The sequence below is a fragment of the Peromyscus leucopus genome, chromosome 14 (genome assembly GCF_004664715.2).
Source record: "Peromyscus leucopus breed LL Stock chromosome 14, UCI_PerLeu_2.1, whole genome shotgun sequence".
NCBI lineage: Eukaryota > Metazoa > Chordata > Mammalia > Rodentia > Cricetidae > Peromyscus > Peromyscus leucopus.
In genome coordinates, this window is record NC_051075.1 from 43776242 (window position 1) to 43800428 (window position 24187).

The window sequence follows — 24187 nt, forward strand, 5'->3', positions numbered from 1 at the left end:
GGTTAGATGCTTTGAATTCTTGGTGGCTAGCAGTGACAGATAAGTCTCTCTGGGGTCTGGTTTCTAGGCCTTCAGTGCAGCCTCTCTTAGGTCCAGGTGCTTGTGGGGGTTTCCGAGGAAGTGAAGGGGGAGGCAGGCACCACCTGCTTCAGTGTGGCCCGGGTCCTTTCCTTTCCAGATCCCTGTGAGGCTGTCCTCTACATAGGTTTTCAGGAGAGCCCAAGTGAATTAGAGGCTCAGGACTGGAAGGAACTTGCAAAATCGTAATTATTTATCACATTTCAAAACAGTGACTTCTGCTGTGTTATTTCAAAATAATGAGTACCCTGGGCACTTGGATTCTCTTGCCAGTGTGAGCTGGTCAATCTCCAGGCAGGTGGTTATTTTATGTCAACTTTTAATTTTAGAACTGCTTCAGATTTACAGGACAGTTACAAAGATAATATCGAACGTTCGGTTATCTCCCTGCACAGTGTCTCGTGTTGTTATCACATTACAGCACTGTGCAGAATAACAGTTGTTCTTGGTTTTTGTATGTGCTTTGTTCTGTGAGGTTCAAGGTGGTCTAGTCCTGAACAGGCCAGGCAAATGCTTGATCCTCAGCACCGTCTCCATCCCCATCTACTTAAAGAAGTATTGGTATAGTGCCTGGTACATGTAAGTGTTCAACACATATATCTAGAGATGAATTAGTGGGTGAAGGTGCCTGCTGCCAAGCCCAAGGACCTGAGTTCAATCCCTGGGACCAGAGGTAGAGAACCCAGTCCTGCAGGTTATCCTCTGACGTCCACATACACACTTGTACACACACACACACACACACACACACACACACACACACACACACACACACACATTAAAGTAAAAAATAATAAAAGTAAAAATTAGTTGTTGAAAAAGAGGTGAACACAAACGCCCCATAGATAACCACAAGTTCCTAAAACATTCGATAAAGATCAAATTACTCATTTATAACGTTTCCCACCTTATGTAAGTTTTTATTTTTAGTTAAATTAGTGTGTTGTAGGGGTACGTGCACACATGCTTACATACAGGCACTTGGGTGTGCCTGTGGAGGTCAGAGGGTAATTAATGTTCGGAAGTCATTTCCCACCTTCCAGCTTATCGAGACCGGGTCTCTGCTTCTCCTGCTCTGCTCTGTGCTGCAGACTAGCTGGCCGTGGGCTCTGGGCAGGCCCCCTGTCTCCACCTCTCATCCTGAGGTAAAGTCACTGGGGTTGTAGAGACGTGCCACCACACCCGGGTTTCCTTTTTCCGTAGGTTCTGAGGGTTGAGCTTGGGTACACAGGATGGCTTGGCTAGCGCTTGTGCCCACTGAGTGATCTCCGTAGTCACCAGGTTGTAGTTTTCCTTACCCACTGGCTGGAGGCATAATTTCCTCTCAGTATCACGACTTCTTGGTGTTTCCACACTTACCTGCTTGTTTTGAACTGCCGATAGGTAGAAATGAGCACCTGCCGTTTGCTTGGTCCTCTTCAGTTTGTGAACACTGAGTGTACGTTTGGGAACTGTTGACTTCCATCGGTTTTGTTTCCTTAAGATTATATACTATACCTCAGTGTCTCATGAAGCAACTCTAGGTCCCATGCTATCGTAACAAAAATGTTTCATCTTGGGGGAAGGAGTACCAATGCAGGTATTAATTATTCTGTGGGAAAAGTCCATCTTTGGTAGTCCCCAAATACACCTCTTTAAAGCTTTTGATCTGAATAAACAGCAGCAGCAGCAACTGGAACTGTTTTAATCAAGAAACATGAAAGTGGTTCATTTGGAAGGTAGGCTATTCAGCAATTAATCTTTTTATGTTTTCAGAACTCTGCTGTGGAGATGATTTTGTCAAAACAACTTTCCCTCCACGTTCAAGAAAGCATGCAAAACAGCCAAGATGAGCGCAAAGTCAACGAGCTGCGAAATCAACCTTTAGAATTGGACATTATGCTAAGAAACGAACAATTAAAAGGGATGGAGGTATGGGAACATGAAAAACACGAGCGGCATGATTGCATCGTTTACCCAGCGCAATACAATGTATTTTAATTACCAAAAACTTGCTTGTATGGAGTGAAAAGTCTTATTTAACCTTTGCCTGATGATCAGCTTGGTAACTCTATAATTATGTACTAATCAGTAAGTTGTATAACTCTAACCGTTTAAGAAGTAGGAGAGTTTAATGAACATTCGACTTCTTCCTGTTCCACAAAGTTCCGGAAAAACTTCAGTGAGAGTTTGGGGCTGTGACTCACCATCATTCCTTTTCACAGGGTTCTCTTTCAGACAGGTTCTGTTTTTCCTACTGATCAATCTGTTGGGGCCTCCTCCTTAGCTTGGCAGCTGTGTTTATAGGCAGTAACGATGTATTTTTAGCTACTGAACCTGAAAATCCGATACATGGCCATGTTTTTGTTGTTGTTGTTTTGTTTTTTGATATTTTGAGACAGGGTTTCACTGTGTAGTTTTGGAGCCTTTCCTGGAACTCGCTCTGTAGCCCAGGCTGGCCTCGAACTCACAGAGATCTGCCTGCCTCTGCCTCCCAAGTGCTGGTATTAAAGGCATGCGCTGCCGCCACCACCCGGCAATAGCCATGTTTTAAAAAGTGAAACTCTAAATCAGTGGTTCTCAACTAGTGGGGTCATGACCCCTTTGGGGGTCAAATGACCCTTTCACAGGGGTCACCTAAGACCATCTGCGTATCAGATATTGACATTATGATTCATAACAACTTGAGGAACTGTATTGAAGGGTCGAAGCCTTAGGAAGGTTGAGAGCCACTGCTCTGGATGATCCCTGCTGTTTCAGACAGCTCTACAAAACAGTAAACATATATCTAAACCAAGATAAAGGAGATAGATGGAAATAACAAAAATGAGTCTTCTTTTGTGAATTACAATAGAGCTCACTACGAGATAGTAAATGCTCACCCAGTGTTCTAGATCCTAATATGATTCTTGTAAAACAGAGGTCACGTGAACAAATGAAATATGTATTACTCCCTCATGGGATAGATAGGGCATGCTATCTATATGAAGGAGTTCAGGAGGAAAATGAGTGAGTATGTGAGCGCCTACATGCTGATTTGTATGGCTTCCTGTAGGAATTATGTACCCACTTGGAAGCGAGAAAAGCAGCTATTGAACTTCTGGAACAGACTCAGCATCTCAGCAAAACAGAAGAGCGAGCCTTGGCTCTACACACCGCCAGATCTCCAGCATACCACGTGGACAGTCTACTCCAGGCGCTTCTTACTTTGAAGAAAACTAAAGAAAGCCAGTATGGCCTCCTTTATGGTTTCCAAGACCTGCTGGTTGCAGCTGAATCCTCACTGAACATCTTCTTGGCAGAAACAGAAAGCCTCAAAGCGTAAGTGTAAGATCCGGGACTGGGGTTCCTCGCTCCCTTGCAGGCCCAGAGTGTTCCAGTTTCTGCTGTGGAAGGATGTCGTGATTTTAAAATCAGGCACGGAAATTGATTCCATGGCAGCACTGGTTCAGTCTGTTTGGGTTGCTCTAGCAAAATGTCACAGACTAGTTGGCTTAAGAATAGCAATTTGTTACTGTTTTGAGGTTGGAAAGTCTAAGTTCTAAGATGCTGACAAACTTCATGTCTGGTGAACCTTCCCTCTAGTTTAGGGACGTTCATCACCTCCCAAAGACCCCGCCTCTTAATACCAGTATGTGGTCATTTAGCTTTCAACATAAACTGTTTGTATCTGAGACCCTGGTTCAGAAAAGCAGATAAAGGGCCTGAAAGATGGCTTGGTAGATGAAGGCATTTGCCATCAAGCTCGGCCAGCTGACTCCAGTACTCAGGACCTAGGCGGAAGGAGAGAGCTGTTGCCCACACAAGCGTCCCCTACCCCACAAATACGAAAGTTTGTTTTTAAAAAGCAAGTAAACCCCAGCAATCAACAACAATTAAATGAGAATTCGTTTGGGGTGGGCATAGGGATTCAAATCATAGCAGAAGGTGTTTAAGAAAACCTTATTGGATTCATAATCTGTGTGTGTTACTGAGTACCGTGTTTTACACATAATTTATTAAACAATAGTGTAAATATCTTACATGTATATATCTAAGTTCTATGGAACTCAGTACTCCTCAAAATAATCTATTCTGCACTGTGGAGTGGAAAGAACCATGTGTAAGGTTGCCTAGTATCAATATAATTGAATATTATGTATTTTAATTATTTTGATTAAACGTATGCGTTCTGGCATTCTGGGGATCAGTAAGAGGGCTCAGAAGGTAAAGAAAGGAGCTGGCTGCCAAGCCTGATGATCTGAGTTCAAGTCTCTGAGCCTGTGCAAAGGTGGAAGGGGAGGGAAATGACTCCACAGAGTTGCTCTCTGGCCTCTCCATGCATTCCATGACATGAGCCGCCCCCCCATCATACAATAATAATAATAATAATAATAATAATAATAATAATAATAATAAAAATAAATATGCATTTCCTTTAGCCCTGAAAATAACAAATGGTAGATCTATAAAGTTACATAAGTTAAGATCTATAATAATGGGCAAATATTTCTCATCTTAAAGGTTTGCTTTATGCTTATATCTAAATGGGTTTTATTTTCAGTAATATCCCTTAAAATAATTTTATATTTAAAAAGATTAGCAGGGGGCTGGAGAGATGGCTCAGCGGTTAAGAGAACTGGCTGTTCTTCCAGAGGACCTGAGTTCAGTTCCCAGCACCCACATGGCAGCTCACAGCTGTCTGTAACTCCAAGATCTGACACCCTTACACAGATATACATACAGGCAAAACACCAATGCACATAAAATAAAAATAAATAATTAAAACAAAAAGATTAGCTATCCTTGGTGGAAGGAAGGGTGGTAACAAAGGATTTGGATACTGTGGTCTTGGACTGAGCTTGAGAGGAGGGTTTTCCATTTACAAAGCGTGTTTACATGCCTTCTTCCTTTCAGCTCACTCTTTCCCCTTTATTTCTTCATTTTTATTCTTTTATTCTAGAGGCTCACTAGACAGTGCAACCTATCTGGCCAAAATCAAGAAGTTCCTGGGATCGGTAGAAAAAGAAAAGAGCTCCTTGAGCAAGCTTTGCATGAAATGGCCACATTTATCCGGCCACCTGAGTGCCGAGGATCAAAAGCTGGTGGAGAGCCAAATGAAGCAACTGGAGCATGGGTGGGAACTTGTGGAGCGGCTGGCTCACAAGAAGTGTTTTCAGCAAGCCACGGAGCACGGTGAACTTACCTCCCTCCTGCAGAAGGCCCAGGACATCGGCCTTTCTCTGCATCAGCAACAACAGCGCCTACTGCTAAGTCTGAACTCTCCAGGACAGCAGGAGGGGAGCCTGGACATGGTTGCCCCGGCTGCCGAGATCCAGGCAATCAAATACGAATTTTCTGGTCTAAAGCGGCAAGCAGAGCTTCAGATGAAGAGACTTTGGGGAGAAAGGGAAAAGGAAACTCTGGAAGATGCACTGAATAATTTGAATAAGCAACTGGAGGCACTGGTGCCCTTAAACCGAGAAGTAGAAAATCAGGTTAAGAAGTGTGACCTAAAGAACAGGATAAAGGAGACCCTCTTATGGGTCAAGAACATGTTGGCGGAGCTCACTGCCCCCATCGCCCTCCTCCCCGACGACATCCTTTCTCAGATCAGAAAGTGCAAGTTGATTCACGATGGCATTCTGGGTAAGCAGCAGGCAGTGGAGCTGCTGGTGGAAGAGGTCAGAGGCGTCACTCCCAGCCTCCCAAGGAGTAAGAGCGATGGTTTAAATACTCTCCTGGAGGATTTACAGAATCAATACCAAGCGCTGCTTTTAAAGTCCACTCAGAGGTCACAGCAGCTAGAATTGAAGCTGGAAGAAAGAAGCAAATTGTTTGAGATCATAGGAAAGGCTCAGGTGGTGCTTGGACAAAGCGAACCGCTGATGGTCCCCCCGCAGGAGAAAACCTCCGCCACGGAAGCCGAGCTGGAGCGTCGCCAGGCCATCTTGAAGGCGTCCCAGCAGCAACTGAGAGACACGGAGAGTGTGATCTCAGCACACCTTCAGGAACTCACAAATGCCTACGAGGATGCAAATGTGTTTGAGAGATTATTTCTGGATGACCAGTTAAAACACCTCAAAACAAGGACCACCCGAACACAAAGATCCATCCAGAATCATTGTAACGCAGTTGAAGGCAAGATCAGGTCTCTCCGAGAATTCCATGAGAAAACAGCGGTGCTTCAGAAAGAGGTTGAGAGCATCCAGCTCGGGGAGCTTCTCCCGCTTCCTCAAGAGCCAACGCAGGACGCTAGAGAGCAACTCGGCCATCTTAAAAACAAGTTGGCTGCTCTTCAAGGCAACATCTCACAAGTGTTGACGTCTGAAGAAGTGTTTGACTGTGTAGGGCTAGGCTGGGATGGCTCACTGCTTGAACAGTTACAAACCCAAGTGTTTGAAAGACAAAGGGACCTGGAAGAAAAAATTAAGCAGCTGGACACATTTTTGATAGCACGTGACAGGTACCAAGCGTTACTAAGTAAGATAAAGGCCATGGATTTGCAAATTAAGGAAAGGGCCAAGTCACTACTGACAGGCCCCAATATGTCACCAGAAAGCACACTGCTCCACGCACAACTTTTGATTCAGAAAATCGAAAAAGCCAAATGCTCGCGTGATGAGGTAATGGAGAAGTTGATCGAAAATGAGGCTTTTGACGACTCGTTCAAAGAGAGTGAGATGCTGCAGCTGAAGCTGACTGCTGAAGAAAATGCTGGGCTTCGAGAGGCTCTCCAGCACATGCTGCTAGAATTGCAACCGAAAGGAATGGATGAAAAGGCTTTCCAGGATAAACTGGAAAATTCCCTACATGTTTTAAAGCAAATACAGGCTCGGCTACAGCAGCCTTTATGTGTAAATTTGGGGACTCAACATATTCAAGACGAGAAGGAGACTTGGGAAGCATTTGGTGAGCAAGTTCAGGCAGAAATGTGTGGTATTAGAGCCGTGACTGTTACTGAGGAGCAAAGACAAGACAACCCTTCTGGAACCAGTGGCGTGGAGGCAAAACTGCAGGACCTTGAAGGTCTTCACACGGAGCTGAGCAAAAGCATTGATTTACGCACAGTAAGTTGTCTTTGAAATTGGGCGTTTTAAGGTGTCACCCTTGCTGGTGGTTGTTTGGCTCCAGGTTATGTCAGTACTTCTGAAGATAGTACAGGTCCTCCAGGAGAATTCTCTGCAGGAAGATAAACTGCTTCCTGAAAGGCCGTGAGCCACCATGTCATGTTGACTCACTCATTCAGCATTTAACTTCAGTACCTCAGACATTTGAGAAAAGATGCAGCAGACATCGTTGTTTCCCTTGAAAGACCCATCGAACTCGCCAGAAGTTTTTTTCTTTCCTTTAGTGATAGTAACAGGATATGGAGTGGAAGTGTAGAAGGAAGGGCACCAAATGATAACTAATGTTTATTTAGAGCTTACGTTATGCTGGGGGGCGGGGTGGGGGGGCGGCTGCTATCATTATCCTTGGTTAATGGAAAATTGAGGGCTAGGGGTCTAGCTCATTAACAGAATGCTTGGCTAGCATGTGCAAAACTCCCAGGTTCAATTCCCAGCACTGAAAAAATAAAGTTGAATCTCAGACGCATGAAGATCTTTCTGGGGGGATCTTAGAGCAGTGACGGAATCAGGAAGCAAATTGAGATTTGTCTAAGTCTACAGCAGGCATCCTGAAATCTAAGGCCAACTGGCCAAATCCTGTCCCTAGTGCTTGATTTATAAAGGAACTTTTATTGGGGCACAGCCAGGCCTATTATTTATGTAACGACTGCGGCTGCCTTCTTGCTACAACATCGGGGTTGAGTAGTTGTTGGGGAACTTGCTGAGCTCTGTTGGAGACCAACTCTAACATACTCCCTGTCATCCTCTGGTAGTCAGCAAGAGTCCTGGGCAGGATCCCAGGGTACCAGGAGTGGGGAGCTGGGGCCTTATGTGCCATTGTCTAGCTTCAGTCTGGAGAATGGAAAGTCTCTTTTTACCCAAAGCATTAGCATTAGAAAATAGGTGTAAATGCCACAGAAATGGAAAGTGATATGGTAAATCCTTGTTTGCTATTTAAATAGTTTTGTAAGAAATGCTGAGTAATTCTAATACTACTTTTGCTTTTAATAGTTTCAAGAAACACTCTATAACTCACCCCGCCCATGAATAATTTGTTTAGAGCTGGGCAGGAGGAGGTCTTTAAATTCACTGGCTGTTTTTTCAAGACTGAGGTATAGGGACATTCAAAGATGTGCCCGAAATGAAGTTGATGGCAGATACGCTATTTATTTGCAACACAAGAAATCTGGCTTTTGGGCTGTTTTCATTGGTTCATAGATATAAAGGTTATATACATTATATACAATGCTTTCTTTAATTCATAGCCTTGTGCAAGAATTCCAGAGTCAGAATTATGTATCAACTGACAAGATGAAAGAGATGTTATTTTAAATTTAAATTAGATTTCTTAGAAAATGTGACTTTTTTTTATTCTTAGTTACACATTTTTAAAATTAATGTAAGACTTCCCCTTGTAAGAACAGGCAGTCAGCTCTCATAAGACTCACCATAATTGAGAATAACAAGTTGGAAACTTGGAAATAACAAGTTTCCCCAAGTTGGAAAACTGTGTGACTGTGTTTAATCTCCATTTCACCAGAATGTCCTGAATCATGCATATGAAACTGTGTGACTGTGTTTAATCTCCATTTCACCAGAATGTCCTGAATGATGCATATGAAAATGCATCTCACTACGATGAGACAGTTACGAGGGCAGTAGGGATCATCAGGTCCCTGGAAGCCATGCTTTTATCGTACAGAGTTGACCTTCACCATCCCAAAGAGTCATTGGAGCTGGCGCGCTGTAAGCAAAAGGAATTGCAGTCTGCAGTAACAGACATCCAGAACCTCACTGAGACGCTGGGGACTATCTACAGCCCCGAGGCCAAAGAGCAACTTCAGCGCACTTTACAAGAACTAGCTTCTAAAAACTCAGCCTTGAAGGCAGTGCTGGAGGCCCAGGAGGCAGAGGACGGGAGGTAGGTGGGCTATCTTAAGAGATCTCTTTGGCAACAGAAGAGCATCTTCCTTGTCTTTATAATTAATGTGCACATCAGAGAAAGTTTGAATATAAGAAAGTTTAAAAAGTCACCAAAGAAAACCATGTTAAAAGTTTCGTTATGTTTAATTCTTGTTTAGTATTTGATACATACGATGTATAAAATGTGTAGATAAACCACATTAACTTGAATTCTCTCAGGGGCTTCTCCTCCTCCCTTTATTAGGAAATAATAAACTCTTATTCTTTTCATTCTTTTCTTCTGTAACTCCCTATTTTTCAAGCTCATCACTTTGACTATAAGGTTTATTCTCATTCTTGTCTGTAGCACACTTAGCTGCCGATGGACATTTGAGTTGTTGCCAGTTTCCTGCATTGAACAGCAGTGCTTCTAGGAACATATTGACGTGCAGGAGCCTCCCTGGGGTATGTCAGGGTGTGCTAGCGCAGGTCAAAGGGATGCAGCTCCTGGCACTAAATGGCTGCCTCATTTCCAGAAAACCAGGTACATACAGATAGTCCAGCTGTCCTGCCTCCTTGCCAACACTTGACATTAAATGTAAGAGAGGGCTGGAAGACGGCTCAGTGTGTAAGACGGCTTGCTTTGTAAACATGAAAACCTGAGTTCAATTCCACAGAACCCATGCAAAAAATTGGGCATGGCCTTCATGCACCTCAGCTCTACAGTGTCGGCCGGGGGAGATGTAACAAGAGGAACCCTGTCTCAAGAGATAAGAAAGGGAATGATAGAACTGGTCACTAGCTGGCCTCCTTGGCTTTCACACATGTGCAGAAGCATGCTCCTCTGTCCACATATGTGTGCATACAGAGTAAGAGGCTAGCTGTGAGATGGTTCAGTCAGTCAAGTGCCCGTCACGTAAGCATGAAGGCCAGAGTTCGGTTCACTGATACCAACATGAAGACTGGGTTATACCTACCCCAGGATCCTGGAGCTCATTGACTAGCCTACGCGGCCAGGTCAACAGCATTAGGTTCAGAGAGAGAAACCTCCTCAAAAGATAAGATGGAGAGCAAAGAAGCCACCTCACGCTGATGTCTGGCTTTCACATGTGCACACACACAGAGAAACACACACACAGTGTTTTTTATTTATTGTTTTTGTCGTTGTTTGAAACTAGCCTTTTGCCTCAAACTTCAGGCAATCCCCTTGCCTCAGCTTCCTGGGTATGAGTGCTAGGATTTCAAGTGTGAGAGGTTTTATGTTAAGGTATCTGTTACAGAATTTTTAATTTTTTTTTTATTTTATGAGGGATTAAACTGAAGATCATACATGTGCTGGGTATGTGCTCTGCCATAAAACTACACCCCAGCTCCCCCAAATAGAATTTTGAGGGCAACTGTATCTGCCTGTTTAAAGCCATCTATAGGTGCCTTGAATGGCACAAAAAAAAAAAAAAAAGCATTCCCTCCTTTCTTTACGTGTTGAATGTGTTGGGGGTGAGTTAATGAGAAATAAAATTTAATATTTTTTTTTCCTAACTGCCTCTTCAGGTGCCTAGAGAATTACAAACGCTATGGAAAAATGAAAGAGGACATTTGCTCTCGGCTCAGGAAGATGGAGACAGATCTCAGACAGTCCATGTCCCCATGGCCCAGGTCTTACAAAGAAGCTTTGGGACGCCTGGATCAGAGCAAGGTAACACTGTCAGTCTGCAGGCGGTCTGCGTGAAGACCCAGGAGAGCAAGTGGGTGGCGGCGGCAGAGGGCACAGCCCTGCTGTAAGCCGCAGAAACCTTTGAACACCCACGAGAAGTGTCCCCACCGGGGGGTGGGGGGTGGGGGGTGGAGATGAGGGAATGATTCTGACCCCTTCAGTTGATTGGCTCTTCAGTCCTCCCCTCCCCCACGGCGTCTTGCCCCCTAGACTGCCTTTCTGACCCTTCCTTCCCTTTCCTGATGTTCTGAGGTGTGCTGCCGGGTAGATGCAGTCACGGCATCCGTCAAATTTTGATCGCGTTCTATACTGTTACTAAGCTATGTATTTATTTGGGACAGAGTCTCCTGTGTCCCAAGTCCCTCCTGCTTCTGCCCCTCACCTCTCCTTAGTGTTGTGGTCACAGGCATGAGCCCCCATGTCTGGTTTTACTTTTGTTTCATTTTGTTTATTTCTGTAAACACGGTAAGCAAGCACTCCATGACTTGGATACATCCCCAGCCTGTGAAACAGTTTTGGGTTTTGCTTATTCTCATCTGTTAGAATCTGTGGTGCTTTGCTGTTATACTTTCGGTTTCTTATTTTCATATTTATTTATTTTTGAGACAAAGTTGCTACATAGCCTAGGCGGATCGTGAACTTGCAGTCACCCTGCCTTTGCCTCCTGAGTGCTGGGATTAAAGGCGTGAGGGAGCCATCACTCTGGGCTTGTCGTTTTGATGTGGGTGAGGCCCTTCATCTACCAAAAAGAAACTGAAACAAATCAAGAACTCGTAAATGGGCCAGGTGGTCGTGGCACACATCTTTAATCCCAGCACTCAGGAGGCAGAGGCAGGGGCAAGAGGATCTCTGAGTTCAAGACCAGCCAGGACTACTTCATGAGATGTGCCAGGCGGTGGTGGCGCACGCCTTTAATCCCAGCACTCGGGAGGCAGAGCCAGGTGGATCTTTGTGAGTTCGAGGCCAGCCTGGTCTATAGAGCGAGATCCAGGAAAGGCGCAAAGCTACACAGAGATACCCTGTCTCGAAAAACAAAACAAAACAAAAAAACAAAAAAAAATCCTTAACTGTGCCAGATTTAAGAGTGATATTTTAGAAAAAAGGTCATAGACCGTTTGTCCATCCTGTCACTTTTCTCTTTAAGGCCCTGACATCAAGTGTCCTGTCCATCCAAGAAGACTTGGTGAACCTCCGTCAGGTCCTCAGACACCTGAGTTGCAGGTGTGGGGAGAGGGATGGCGCCTGTGTGCGCAGCGCGGCCTCTGCCCTGTGGGAGAAGTGGCTGCGTTTGCTGGAAGCCTCCAGAGGGTGGCAGCAGTGGTGTGAAGAGCTGAAGAGGGAGTGGAAGTTCATCAGTGAGGAGGTGAGTCCTCGATTTCCCACACGCGATCCCTGCAGCTTCCAGTGAGAGGCTGGCGCCCCTTCGCCGCGTCCATGTTCTTTCATTTGTACATCAGATGGACATGGCTTGTGAACGTCTGTACAAGTCAGGTCTGGCCAAAGCCTCAGGGAAATTCTTCAGCTTCTTTCCTAATAGTGGTGGTCGTGTTTTTTTTTTTTTAAGGGATCCTATAATTCTTCCTGGAGTCCATGTTCTTCTTCTGCCTTTACATGGTGGAAGCTCTGGGAATCAAACTCAGGTCTCTCTGCTTGTGCAGCAAGTGCCATCGCCCGCTGAGCCGGCTCCTCAGCCCTCAGATAATTCTTATTAAAAAGGTGGCTGCTTGCTGAGCGAAAATTCAAAACCTTCATTGCGAGGGAGGATGAGTTCATCCTTAAAAATAACTGTCTTTGCCTTCGTTTAGCGAAAGGTTAGAACTGGGTAATGTGCATGATAACTGAGTAAATTAGAAATCAACTTCAATTGTTAACTCCGGAAATGAGTTATGATTGTTAAGTGTGGGCCTAAAACTGTGAAATATGGTGACTTCTGAAAACTGTCTCAGAGAAGACCTCTCTGGCATATGCCAGTCACAGATGATAGCTTAGTCGAGATTTAGGACTTAGATATATTAAGAAAGAAAATGAAGAATCACATGAGATCATAGTATTTGCTAATCCTTCCATAGTGCCGGGGAGAAGTGAAGTACAAATCAGAACATAAGTTGAAAATTCTCTTCTCTTCATTTCAAAATTTCTGGTGGATTTTCTGAAGATGGAAATGTGGCGAGTCCATAGTTAATTGGCGGGAGACCGCCTGTGCTCAACGCTACCCAGTTAACCTCCTTAGAACTTAATATTCTAGAAATCGGGGTCATTTCGGCATTGCTGGTGGGGCTTAATGCGTGAACAACAGTCCCTTGGATGTTCAAACTCTAAGAAACTCTGTCAATTATGTTATTGTTCGGGCTGCCAGCCTACCCACAATAACACCACACTGCACTGAGAAACCAGTTCAGACCTGTGCTTCCCAAATCCCTATGTTGGCCTTAGGAGGAAACTATTACTACCATTTGATATATAGGGACACTGAGGCACTGACTGATTTTTTTTTTAAGTAGTGGCCCAAGAGTGCCAACTGCAGACTGACCGTGTGGCAAGGCCCTGTGGACTGTGGCTGGAGTTGGAGTCTTCTTTACCGTTATAACCTGGCGGCCCAGCTAGGCTTTGAACCCAGTGCTCTCAGTAGATACTTGTTGAGGGAGAGTGTTTCTTAGGCTGATTCTAAGCTTTTCTGTTTTTCCGAGCTACTGTTGTATATCCATTTGAAGTCCTATCTTGCTAATTTAAATCTTATTTATTTAATTCTAATTACGCAAACAAACATTAGACCAGAATCTCATCAAAATGGAGTTCTTCGCAGACAAAGACTCCTGTAGCCCAGGCTCACCACCGACTTGTGTAGCTGAGGAGGACCTTGGTCAACCATTCTGTCCTTTCCTCCCAAGTGCAGGGATTACAGATGTGTGTCACCACACCTGGTTTATGCTGTGCTGGAGCCGGGGCTCTGTTTGTGGGACAAGCATTCTACCAGCTGAGTTCCATGCCCAGCCCAGCAATTGTGTTCTTCAGAGGCCAGCACAAATAAAGACATGTAGTAACAGTAATACAGCTACTGGAGTGAGGACTCACGCAGGGCCTGGCTTAGGTCTATGGATTATGTTTGCATCCATGTGATGGGCGATCCTCAGCCAGACTGCCAAGCCGTCTTCATCAGAGCAGCTGTGCCCCTTTGCCAGCATCCATTGTTGTTGTGCCTGCCAGAGTGTTGAAATTCCCTCCTTAGAAGGAAAAGGTGTGGACTGTTGACATTCCTGCCTGGAAGGAGCAGGTGGGGAGGGTCATTGAACCCACGCTAGAGCGTCCAGCCACTCCTCCCAGCCATTTCTCTGTTTTTCTGCCCTAATCGCTTGTGCCCTCAGGGCCTAGGGGAGGAGCTAGAGTGTATAGGCTAGAGGACACTAGGGGAAGGGACTCCATCTGTGTGATGATCCTGAAGACTTTCCAGGATGGGCTGCTTTGGGGTCATCCAGGCTCCTGTCAATCACTCTTCATGCACGCTCTGTAAGTAAGCCCAGATAAATGCATTGGGTCCCCAAGGCGAACTTCTGTGGAATTGTACTTTGGTTTGTGATTAGGACTTTAGGAGGAAGGGGTTTGCCTTAGAACCTTAGGCAAGAACTCTTCCAGAGGAAGAGTTTTGGCAACAATACATGAAGTCAACAGGACTCGGCGATGTTGAGTAACTTGCCCAAATTCACAAGTAATAAGATTCCAACTCACACAGTGTGTTTAATCACTGAGCTACTAGGTTATGTGGTATCTGTGTATGTCTATTGATGTGATTATGTCGGTGTGAATATGGATGTGTGTGTTGCTAGAGATAAAACCAAGGGCTTGGTGCATGCTAGCAAGCACTCTGCCACTGAACTACATCCCCAGCCTGTAGTGTGATCTTAATGCAGCTCTTATTCATTCACTGACAATGGCCCGATTCCTATATCCACATAAGACCTATGCATGCAAGATTCTGCCAGCACCTGTGGTGCCTTTCTCTGTGTCGCTGTGATAAATACTCTGACAGAAGCTACTTGAGGGAGGAAAGGTTGACTTGGGCTCAGGGTGCAAGAGGACAGTCTGTCATGGCTCCTGATGGCGGGAGCTGGAAGAAGGTGACGTCTGTCTGTAGTCAGGGAGGGGACTGTGATGAATGCCAGTGCTCAGCTGGGTTCCTTCTTTCTTCAGTCCAGGACCTCAGCCCTGGGAATGGTGCCACTTAGTGAGGTGGGACCCCCCCCACCTCAATTAACTGAAGTAATCGAGCTGATCCCTCACAGGCATGCCCAGAACCTTGTTTGTCTCTTCGATGGTTCTAGATCCTATCAAGTTGACAGTCAATATTGACCATCCAATATGTAACAATTTCTGTTTTTAAACTATTGTAATAGAACTATTCACTATCTTTATGGACTAAACAGTTTGAGAAGGCAGATTTTTTAAAAATGTAAACATTCATTTTATAAATTTCTAAATCAAAAGTCAATTTACCTTTTGATTTAACTTTTTTCTCTTCCACATAACTAACACCTAACTTTTTTTAGACAGAATGTAATGAATTTGATATCATTATTGATACCCTAGTTAGCTTCAGCTGTCAGCTTTATACAGCCTAGAGTCATCTGAGTAAACCTCAATGGAGGAATTTTCTAGATCAGAGTGGCCTGTGATGATGTCTGCAAGGGATGGTCTTGACTGGTAATTGACATGGGAGGGCCGATCCCAGCCTGCTGTGGGCCTGGGCTATATCAGAAAGCCAGCTGAGCATGAGACTGGGAGGGATCCAGAGAGTGAGTGAGGAAGCAGCTTACATCTCTGCCCTCACTTCCTTCAGTGATGGACTGTGGTCCTAGGAGTGTAAGACAAAGTAAACCTTTTCTTTCCCCAGGTTGCTGTTGGTCAGAGTGTTTATATCACAGCAACAGAAAGCAAGAACAACTGACTCCTGGAATAATGGTTTTGTGTGTCGGTGGTCATGATGTGCTGGGGCAAAGTGATTTGTTTAGAGATGACGGGGAACGGGAAGCTGGTTCCTGCTTCTCATACTGTTCTCATGCCGTTTCCTCATTCAGACCTACTTCTTCAGGTCCCAAGATTTTCATGCTCCTTTACTCTCTGTGTGTGTGTGTGTGTGTGTGTGTGTGTGTGTGTGTGTGTGTGTGTGTGTGTGTGTTAATGCTATAGTTTTTGGTCTTCTTCACCTCTACAACGAACCTTAAATTTATAAAGAGTTTTATTAGGATTTTACGTCCTAGGAAAGTCACCAAAGGATACAGAGACTTTTCCAAGAGAAAGGACCAGTACATAACCTTTATGCTGTCTGTTTTCCTGACTTGGGGGCTTTCTTTAATAATTTAGTCTGAAGTTTGTTGAGTTTTGATTAATGCATGTAGTCGTGTGACTACCAACAAAATAAAAAAGTAGGTTATTCCCATGACCACTGAAGATTCCCTCCTGCCTTTTGTGTTCATTTTTACCCCTGAGCAGGGTTCTCTTGGGTGATGGATGACTGTCACCCATTCACAAATGGAGCATTTGTCTGGTATGAGCTGTCCATTCTTTCTCAGGTTCTCCTTGGCATTCTCCAGCTTTACAGCAGTTTTGCAGCTGAGACTGGGCTTGCCAGCAGGGGCGCCAGTTCACAGGAAGGAGAGTTGAAACAGAAAGGGCCTGGGCTGTTGGCTGTTTTATGCTCTTTGGAGTCACGGTCATTGCATCCGTTCATTTGCGGTCATCGCGCTCAGGCATGGCTGCAGCCAGTGAAATCCCACTAAGTTCTGGATGACAGGCAAGGCTCTTTGAACCCCAATAATTTTAGAAACCTTAGATCTGCCATCAGTCTCCTGTTAGTATTGCAGTTCCTTTCTTGGAATACTGGTTTTAAGCCAGAAGGTGTGAAATGGTCTATCCTAGCAACTAGTTCAAGGTAGCTGCCTACCTGGGAACCAGGTTTGAGATAACATGAAGCACATACTCCATAGCTGAGTTTAGTAGGGAGGGAACAGCCTCCCTCTGTACCCGGTATATTATAACAACCAGGGATCCCACTAGATCCTAGAACCCAAGTGGCAGGGTAGCAGATGCCACAGCCTATTCCTAATGCTTTGGCTCATCTTTCCCAGCAAACATTAGAAACATTGTTGACAACAGATTTGAACAATAATCTCTAGTATAACATATATTACTTCCACGATCCAAGAAGCCCCATCCCGTGGTATCTCTCTTTGTTAGCCATTGAAAAATGGTCAACCAACTTGACCTTCACATTGGTGAAGAAGCATGCCTTAGACTTGGGGGACACTGGAAGCTTATAAAGATTGATGTTGGGGCTCTTGCATTTTCATAGGTTTAATTTCTCACCTTCTGTTACATCTGGGGCCTCGCTCACCATTTCTGATTAGCATGAGATTATAAGTACAGCTGTCTGATGAGGTATTTTATAGTGACGAGAGTTGGCACATTGAGAAGGAGGGCAAAATGGTATAAATGAGTCTTGCAGCTGAAGGGGATGGACACAAGGCGTGGGGGTGGGAATGGTGGTGCAGAGAACCATCTGATTCAGGAGCCTCCAAGGCTGTCTCCCGAGTCTTTATCCTGAGTCCAGGGCCAGTGGGATTCCTAGTTTCTAGGTAGGTGTTGTAATAAGTTACGTATTTCTAAGTTTCCTACATACCAGCGGCGAATAAACACAGCTGCTTCGGTGATCCCAATGGCTCTCCCTTTGGAACACGTCAGTTCATAACCAACTGCCAGGCTTAGCCTTCCAGCATGATGCAGGCATTCAGAGGGAAAGAAAAGAGGCTTGCAGAAAAATTTCCACGTCCAACAGTAGCCCAGCCTCTGTGCTAGAAGCGGTGTGGTGAGGCCAGCCCAGCCACCTCATGTAGAACTCATGTCAACACTGCTCAAAACACCAGAAGCCTCCAGGGGAAATAAATCACTTTGTTCAATAGCCTTTCCCCAGCCCATTCATGATAGCATTTCCTCATCTGAATCACACGTCTGCATGGGCAGTAGCTGGGAGCTACAGGATTCTTGATCATCAAGGACTAATGTTCCCAGCTGTATTGTAACAAATGATGACTTTGAACCAGGATACGGCATTAGGAATGCTTTAAAGAGAGGGTTTACAAGAGCTGTGCTTGCCAAGGTAGATTTCACATCTCAAAATCTCCATGCTTTTCTCCCTGTTACCATTCACTTAATTAGATTGAACGAGAAGCAATCATTTTAGAGAATCTTCAGGAGGACCTTCCAGAAATTTCCAAAACAAAGGACTCCGCTCCCACGGAGGAACTCTGTCAGCTCTTGGACTCTCTGTGCCAGCATGAGGAGAGCATGGAGAAGCAGCTGCTGCTGCTGGCCCTGCTTCTTCAGCGCATAACAAGTATCCAGAACATTCCTCAAGGCACGGAGACCGTAGAAACCATGCCAGCACTTCAAGAGATTAGGTCTATGCAAGAACGGTGCATCAGGTAAGATGTATAAAGAGCTGATGGAGGAGGTGGTCTGGATGGCTTCTGTTCAAAGTTAGAGAACATAAGAAATGGTAGAGAATGGTAAATGCTACAACAGAGTCAGAACCTATGGGTGCACAGGGGAGAGACGAGATGGATGATTAATGGAAACATACACATTGTCCGTTTTTTATTACTTAGTGTGACTAGCTCGCCAACTTTTTAGTAACACCTATTGCCTGCAGGGAATTTCGAGAATGGGAAATTATAAAGACAGGACGTGTCTATTTTAATCTTGCCGTGCAGCGGAAAACACTGCCAACCACCCTTTTCTTGTTTTACACTGTGATTATTGAGATTATAGTCCTTACGCTGTTTTGTATTCGGCCTAATTGTCTGTCAGGAGATTGTTTTTGTATCCTGTGCCACCGACTGTCAATTTAAAAACATAGTCTATGATGTTGCCATGTCACGGTATGTTTAACCAAACTCCTTTAAATGTCTTTTAAATTTTGTGCAGTTCAATTGTGTTGATTGTAAAAGCCCGGGCAGTGGATCTGCCCATTGCAGGAGGAGAGCAGCAGTTTTTCCTCTCCATTCTTAGTCACTGAACATCTCCGACTGGTGCTCGGAGGTTTTCCTTCCCTGCACCCACTAGACATCTCTCAGCTGACACCCACTCGAGCCTCGGCAGTTCCATTCCGACATGGTCCACCTGCCCAGCTTATACACTTGGAGCACACAGTTTCACCAAGCTGTCCTTGCTTCAGCTGCCACCGTTGTGGGCTGTCACCCGTACTTCTGACCGTGTGGCTGTTGGGACTTCCTCCAAAACTCCCTTTAGTAGCTCGCAGCACTCGGGGAACCACGTAGATTTGCTGATTTATCAGCAGAAGGTATAATAAAGGACACGGATGAAGAAGAACGTGGAAAAGATGTGTGGGTCAAGGGGCGTAAGAATGGGACAGCTTGCCGGGCGGTGGTGGCGCACGCCTTTAATCCCAGCACTCGGGAGGCAGAGGCAGGCGGATCTCTGTGAGTTCGAGGCCAGCCTGGGCTACCAAGTGAGCTCCAGGAAAGGCGCAAAGCTACGCAGAGAAACCCTGTCTCAAAAAAACCAAAAAAAAAGAATGGGACAGCTTCCCTGTCCTCTACAACACCTGATGCTGCGGTTACTTCTCTTGTTCAGCAATCCACGCACTCTGACCCTGTCTATTTCCATGCTTCTGAGGCTGCATTACTTAGGGTGGTTAAACCATTGACTAATAGGTGGTCAACTTAGCCTTCAGTCCCAGTCCCCCCCTATCTATGGGTTGGGAGGGTGGTATTGGAAAGGGTGGTGCAGATAGTCCCAGCCCTCCAATCCCATGGGTAGTTCTCACCACATGAGGCTCTCCAGGAGTTCACCAAGAGACAAGCTCTTAGTGCAAGAGTTCATCTTGGGAATGAGGCCTAGAGCCAAATGTCAGATCAGATTTTCAACCGTGTTTGATGGCACACACCTGTAATCACAGCATTTATGGGGCGAGACGGGATCACTGCAAGTTCAAGGCTAGCCAGGGCTACATAGTGAAGTGATTCTGTTGTGTTCTTCTTGTAAGGAGATCAAGAGCTCCATCTCAGACATGGAGGGTGGAGACCAAGTATCCAAGTATAGATTTCTGTTGTGTTACCACATGAAAGACCAAATAGTTCTTGGGAAAGACCCCCATTACACACACACACACACACACACACACAATTGCTTCTTTGGGAAATGGGTCAGCTGAAGAGAAATGGATTGGTGAAGGATGTCTGTTCTAAAGAGCCCATCTGTGTGGCTGATGACACATGTCATTTCCTTTGGGATCTGGAACCCCATGGGACAGAGAAGTTAGAGATGGTAGTTGGAATATGCAGAGAGGACACTTAGGGACAAAAGGTTTGGGGAATTTGTCAATTACAGCAGTTGATTGGCTGTATTTGATGTGTGTTTGACAATTGGTATATTAATCAATAAAAACTGGTACTTTTCTCCTAGGGAGGAAAATGATCTTTGGTGAATTCTTTAGAGAGCTCTATTCTGATGCTTTATTCCAGGCTTCTTCAGGCAGCTCAAAAGAATAAGGACTTGGTCCAGACTGAAATCCAGGCACGGCATTCTTTCGAAAAGGAATTAACTGATGTGAAGCATTCATTTGAACAGATCTCAACTTCCTTCCAAGACTTGGCACTGGAAGGCCATCCAGAAAGGGCAGAACAGCTGGAGGTAAGCAAGGGAAGAATGAGTGTAAGTGGCTGAAGCTGGTCCACAGTCTTCTTTCAAGTCCTGGGCAGAGATAACCCATTAGCTAGAGTTGGAGCAGTGTCCGGGGAGACAGGGAGTTTGGGGCACACTGTGCAGAGTCAGGGCAGGATGAACATGGTTGGAACAGGAAGTGGAAAGGAGCCACACTGGGACACAGGTCACTCTGAACTATGTAGCCCTATTTTTAACCATATTTCAAGTATGTTTGGTGATCAGAGACCTTGGCCCACATATGAGGAATATGCTAGACTGTTTCTTCTGTTTGGACATGGTATCTCAGCTCTGAGAGGCGCTGTGTCTACCCTGAGGGTTCCAGTGGCCTTTGAAAGGACTGCGGCTCTGCCTGGCCGTCTAATTACATGAAACAGACACTTTCGCTTCAAGCATGGGGGCTTCCAGTGGCCTTGACTCACTATGATGATACTGTAGGAAGAAGGAGAAATAGTAACAATTTAATAGCAACACGAAAAGCCTACTTTGAAACTTCCGGCCACTTGTGGCTTTTTAGCCAACTGGTAGCAACTGAGAGGCAGTCGATGCTAGAGGTGCAGGAGAAGCTCAGGGGAACTTTAAACAAATTTTTTTAATTTGAGTTTTAAAGATTTCCTTATTTTAATATTTTATGTATATGAGTGGTTTGCCTAAATGTGTGTATGTGCACCACATGCGTGCCTGGTGCCCGTGGCTGTTAGAAGAGGGTGTTGGATGCCCTGGAACTGGAGGAATGGATGGTTGTGAGCCACCCTGTGGGTGCTAGGAACCAAACCTGGGTCCTCTGCAAGAGGAATAAGTGCTCTTAACCATCGAGCCTTCTCTCAGCTCCTCTTTGCTTTTTCATGTGTATGTGTGTGTGCCTGCCTGAGGAGGCCAGAAGAGACTGTTGGAGCTCCTGGAACCAGAGTCGCATTTGGCGGTGAGGCGCCATATAGGTGCCGGAAACTGAGCCTGGGTCCTCTCTAAGAGCAACCAGTGCTCGTAACCCCCCAACAGTCTCCCCAGCCCCGCCTCTGGGGACTTTAGGCAAAAGTCTCATGCTCTTGGGAACCACAGAGCCCTTGGTTATCTGTATTGAAAAGGGAAACCCACTGACACCCTCAAAAGTGTTCTTTGTGGAGAGGCCATTGTCTCTGTGTGTAGCTGGGAACTAAGACCTGCTATCAGGTCCGGCCTGGGTAGAAAGAACAGGATGCAGCCCCGCTCCACCAGTGGCCGCACCACATCGTCCTTTCCTTCTCCCGGCCTGTCAGTCAGCTGAGGATGGCGACACAGAGCAGGGTCTCACATCACAGGTTTAGAGTGCACTGCTCCTTGGCGCTGGGACTCTGAGGGCCGCTCAGCAGTCGCTAGAGCTAAAGGACACAAAAGCCCAGGGAAGTCAATAAGTAGTTTTCCATTCGATCTTTGGGAAACTTTCCCAAACAGATGAGTTTCTCCTTTATAATTACTGCGGGAGAACGCAGGTCAGATTCTGTTTCTAGGCCACAAGCAATGGACCATTTGTTCACGACGCTTTTATCTCCTGAAACCTACATTCTTTACCAGGAACTGGAACCCTCCCTTTTGAAAGGACTGGGGCTCTGCCTGGCCGTCTAATTACATGAAACAGACACTTTCGCTTCAAGCACGGGGGCTCCCAGTGGCCTTGACTCACTATGATGATACCGTAGGAAGTAGGAGAAATAGCAACAAGTTAATAGCAACACAGAAAAGCCTGCTTTGAAGCTTCCGGCCGCTTGTTACTTTTTAGCCAACTGGTAGCAACTGAGAGGCAGTCGATCCTAGAGGTCGGGAGAAGCTAAGGCTGTGGCCTCGCCTCTCTGCCACAATAGTCTGACACCACAAAGGGCGATCAAGTTCAATTCTTACAAATTAGAAAGCATCATCTGACTAAGCCCTGGGGCTTAATCTGCTTGTATCAATAGGAAGGTTTTGTCATGTAAAGTTGGCTTATTTAAGTCGAGAGGACCCTGGAAAGCTGCATTCGCTCTTTTGCTTTTTTTTTTTTTTTTTTTTCAAACGGCTAGACTTTTTCCCAGGTCCTGTAAGTACTGAGAGTCTGTTGATGGTTTTAGGAGCTGCGAAGCGTTCTTCAGAAAGGCAAGCTGACTTTGGAGAAGGTCATGGAAAAATTACGCATCAAGTATTCCGAAATGTACAGCATAGTCCCCGCGGAGATCGAATCCCAGGTGGAAGAATGCAGGAAGGCGCTGGAAGATGCAGATGAGAAGGTGATGGTGATGTGTGCGTGCGTGCGTGGTGCTGTTGTTGATGGGTTGCATGGATGGAAATGATGATACCCTTTGATGTCACTTGTCATTTTCCTGGTCGCTGCTCTGACTGGTTTTTTTTTTTTTTTTTTTTTTTTTGGTTTTTCGAGACAGGGTTTCTCTGTGTAGCTTTGTGCCTTTCCTGAGACTCACTTGGTAGCCCAGGCTGGCCTCGAACTCACAGAGATCCGCCTGGCTCTGCCTCCCGAGTGCTGGGATTAAAGGCGTGCGCTACCACTGCCCGGCCTGACTGGTTTTATGGAGCTCATGTATTGAGTAATGAGATAAAAGTGCTTGAAGTAAATTGCATAGATAACAGAATTTCAGACCATCTTTATTCTCACCAGTTGTCTTAGATGCCTTCTATTTTAATAGTTTGTGTTGTCTTTTACTTGGCTTATTATTATTATTATTATTACTATTATTATGGTTTTTAAATTATTATTTATTCTAAAAAAAATCTTTTTAAAATGAGGACATGTATAACATTTTGCTGTAAAGGTATTCCCCCAAAACACCTTGAAAGAACAGCCAAGGGCAGTGGGAATACCGATTTCATTGCTTACTCAAAATAGCATTTGGCATGTGGCGTCTGTTTAATGGTGATGTCGATGGAATTCTCACAAAGCGTCCTGGACAAAGCTTTTTGCCTCAGAGTCCAGGTCTGAAGAGAGTCTGTGACTTGTGCTTTATTAGGCAGCTTGGTCCAGTGTCCCCAGGGAGCGTTTTATGTCTTGTTTTTAAGCTGAGGGTGCCAATGACTTGATAACTGAAACAGACTACCAGTAGAAACAGCGTCAGCACAAAGAAAAACAACGCTCTCTGTTCTGAAGAAGTGGCTGCTTGGAGGAGGTTGTTTTGCCTGGATGGTAGGGAGGTGGAGATGACTTTTGTGCTTACATTGGCCTGAGAATAAAGCTGGTCATACTGTACACAGTCAACCATATAGGTCTATAGAGCTATATAGGTTTTCTTATAGAATGGGGATACATAGAAAAAACAGATTTCAAACTCAGACGCTAATGTTGGTTATGATGGCTCACTCCCGTAATCCCAGCACACCACAGGCTAAGACAGGGGATTGCCGTGTACTGGGGGCCAGCTGGGGTTGCAGGGTGAGACTTCATCTCAAACAAAACAAACAAATGAAACAACACACCCCTCAGATGCTAGCATGTGTCATTAACTTTTTTTTTGGGGGGGGGGTTGAGTTTTTTTGAGACAGGGTTTCTCTGTGTAGTTTTAGTGCCTGTCCTGGATCTCACTCTGTAGACCAGGCTGACCTTGAACTCACAGAGATCCACTTGGCTCTGCCTCCCAAGTGCCACCACCGCCCAGCCATATAATAAACTTCAATGGCAGATTTCTTAGAACATGTAATCTGTATATAATTATATAATCTCCTGATACATGAGAAC

At 45.2% G+C, this 24187-nt stretch overlaps 1 protein-coding gene across 9 annotated transcripts in view; it reads left to right on the plus strand.

The window, feature by feature from the left end:
• Syne2 (spectrin repeat containing nuclear envelope protein 2) overlaps positions 1-24187 on the plus strand; it is a 320737-nt gene that overhangs the window by 160037 nt on the left and 136513 nt on the right. For all 9 annotated transcript variants that reach the window (XM_037210622.1, XM_037210625.1, XM_028876051.2 and 6 more), the window contains exons 46-54: positions 1834-1989; positions 3113-3378; positions 5000-7106; positions 8744-9066; positions 10599-10743; positions 11906-12124; positions 17968-18233; positions 20295-20463; positions 22575-22730. In XM_037210622.1, coding sequence (XP_037066517.1) covers positions 1834-1989; positions 3113-3378; positions 5000-7106; positions 8744-9066; positions 10599-10743; positions 11906-12124; positions 17968-18233; positions 20295-20463; positions 22575-22730 — 3807 coding nt within the window. The remainder of the gene's footprint in view (positions 1-1833; positions 1990-3112; positions 3379-4999; positions 7107-8743; positions 9067-10598; positions 10744-11905; positions 12125-17967; positions 18234-20294; positions 20464-22574; positions 22731-24187) is intronic.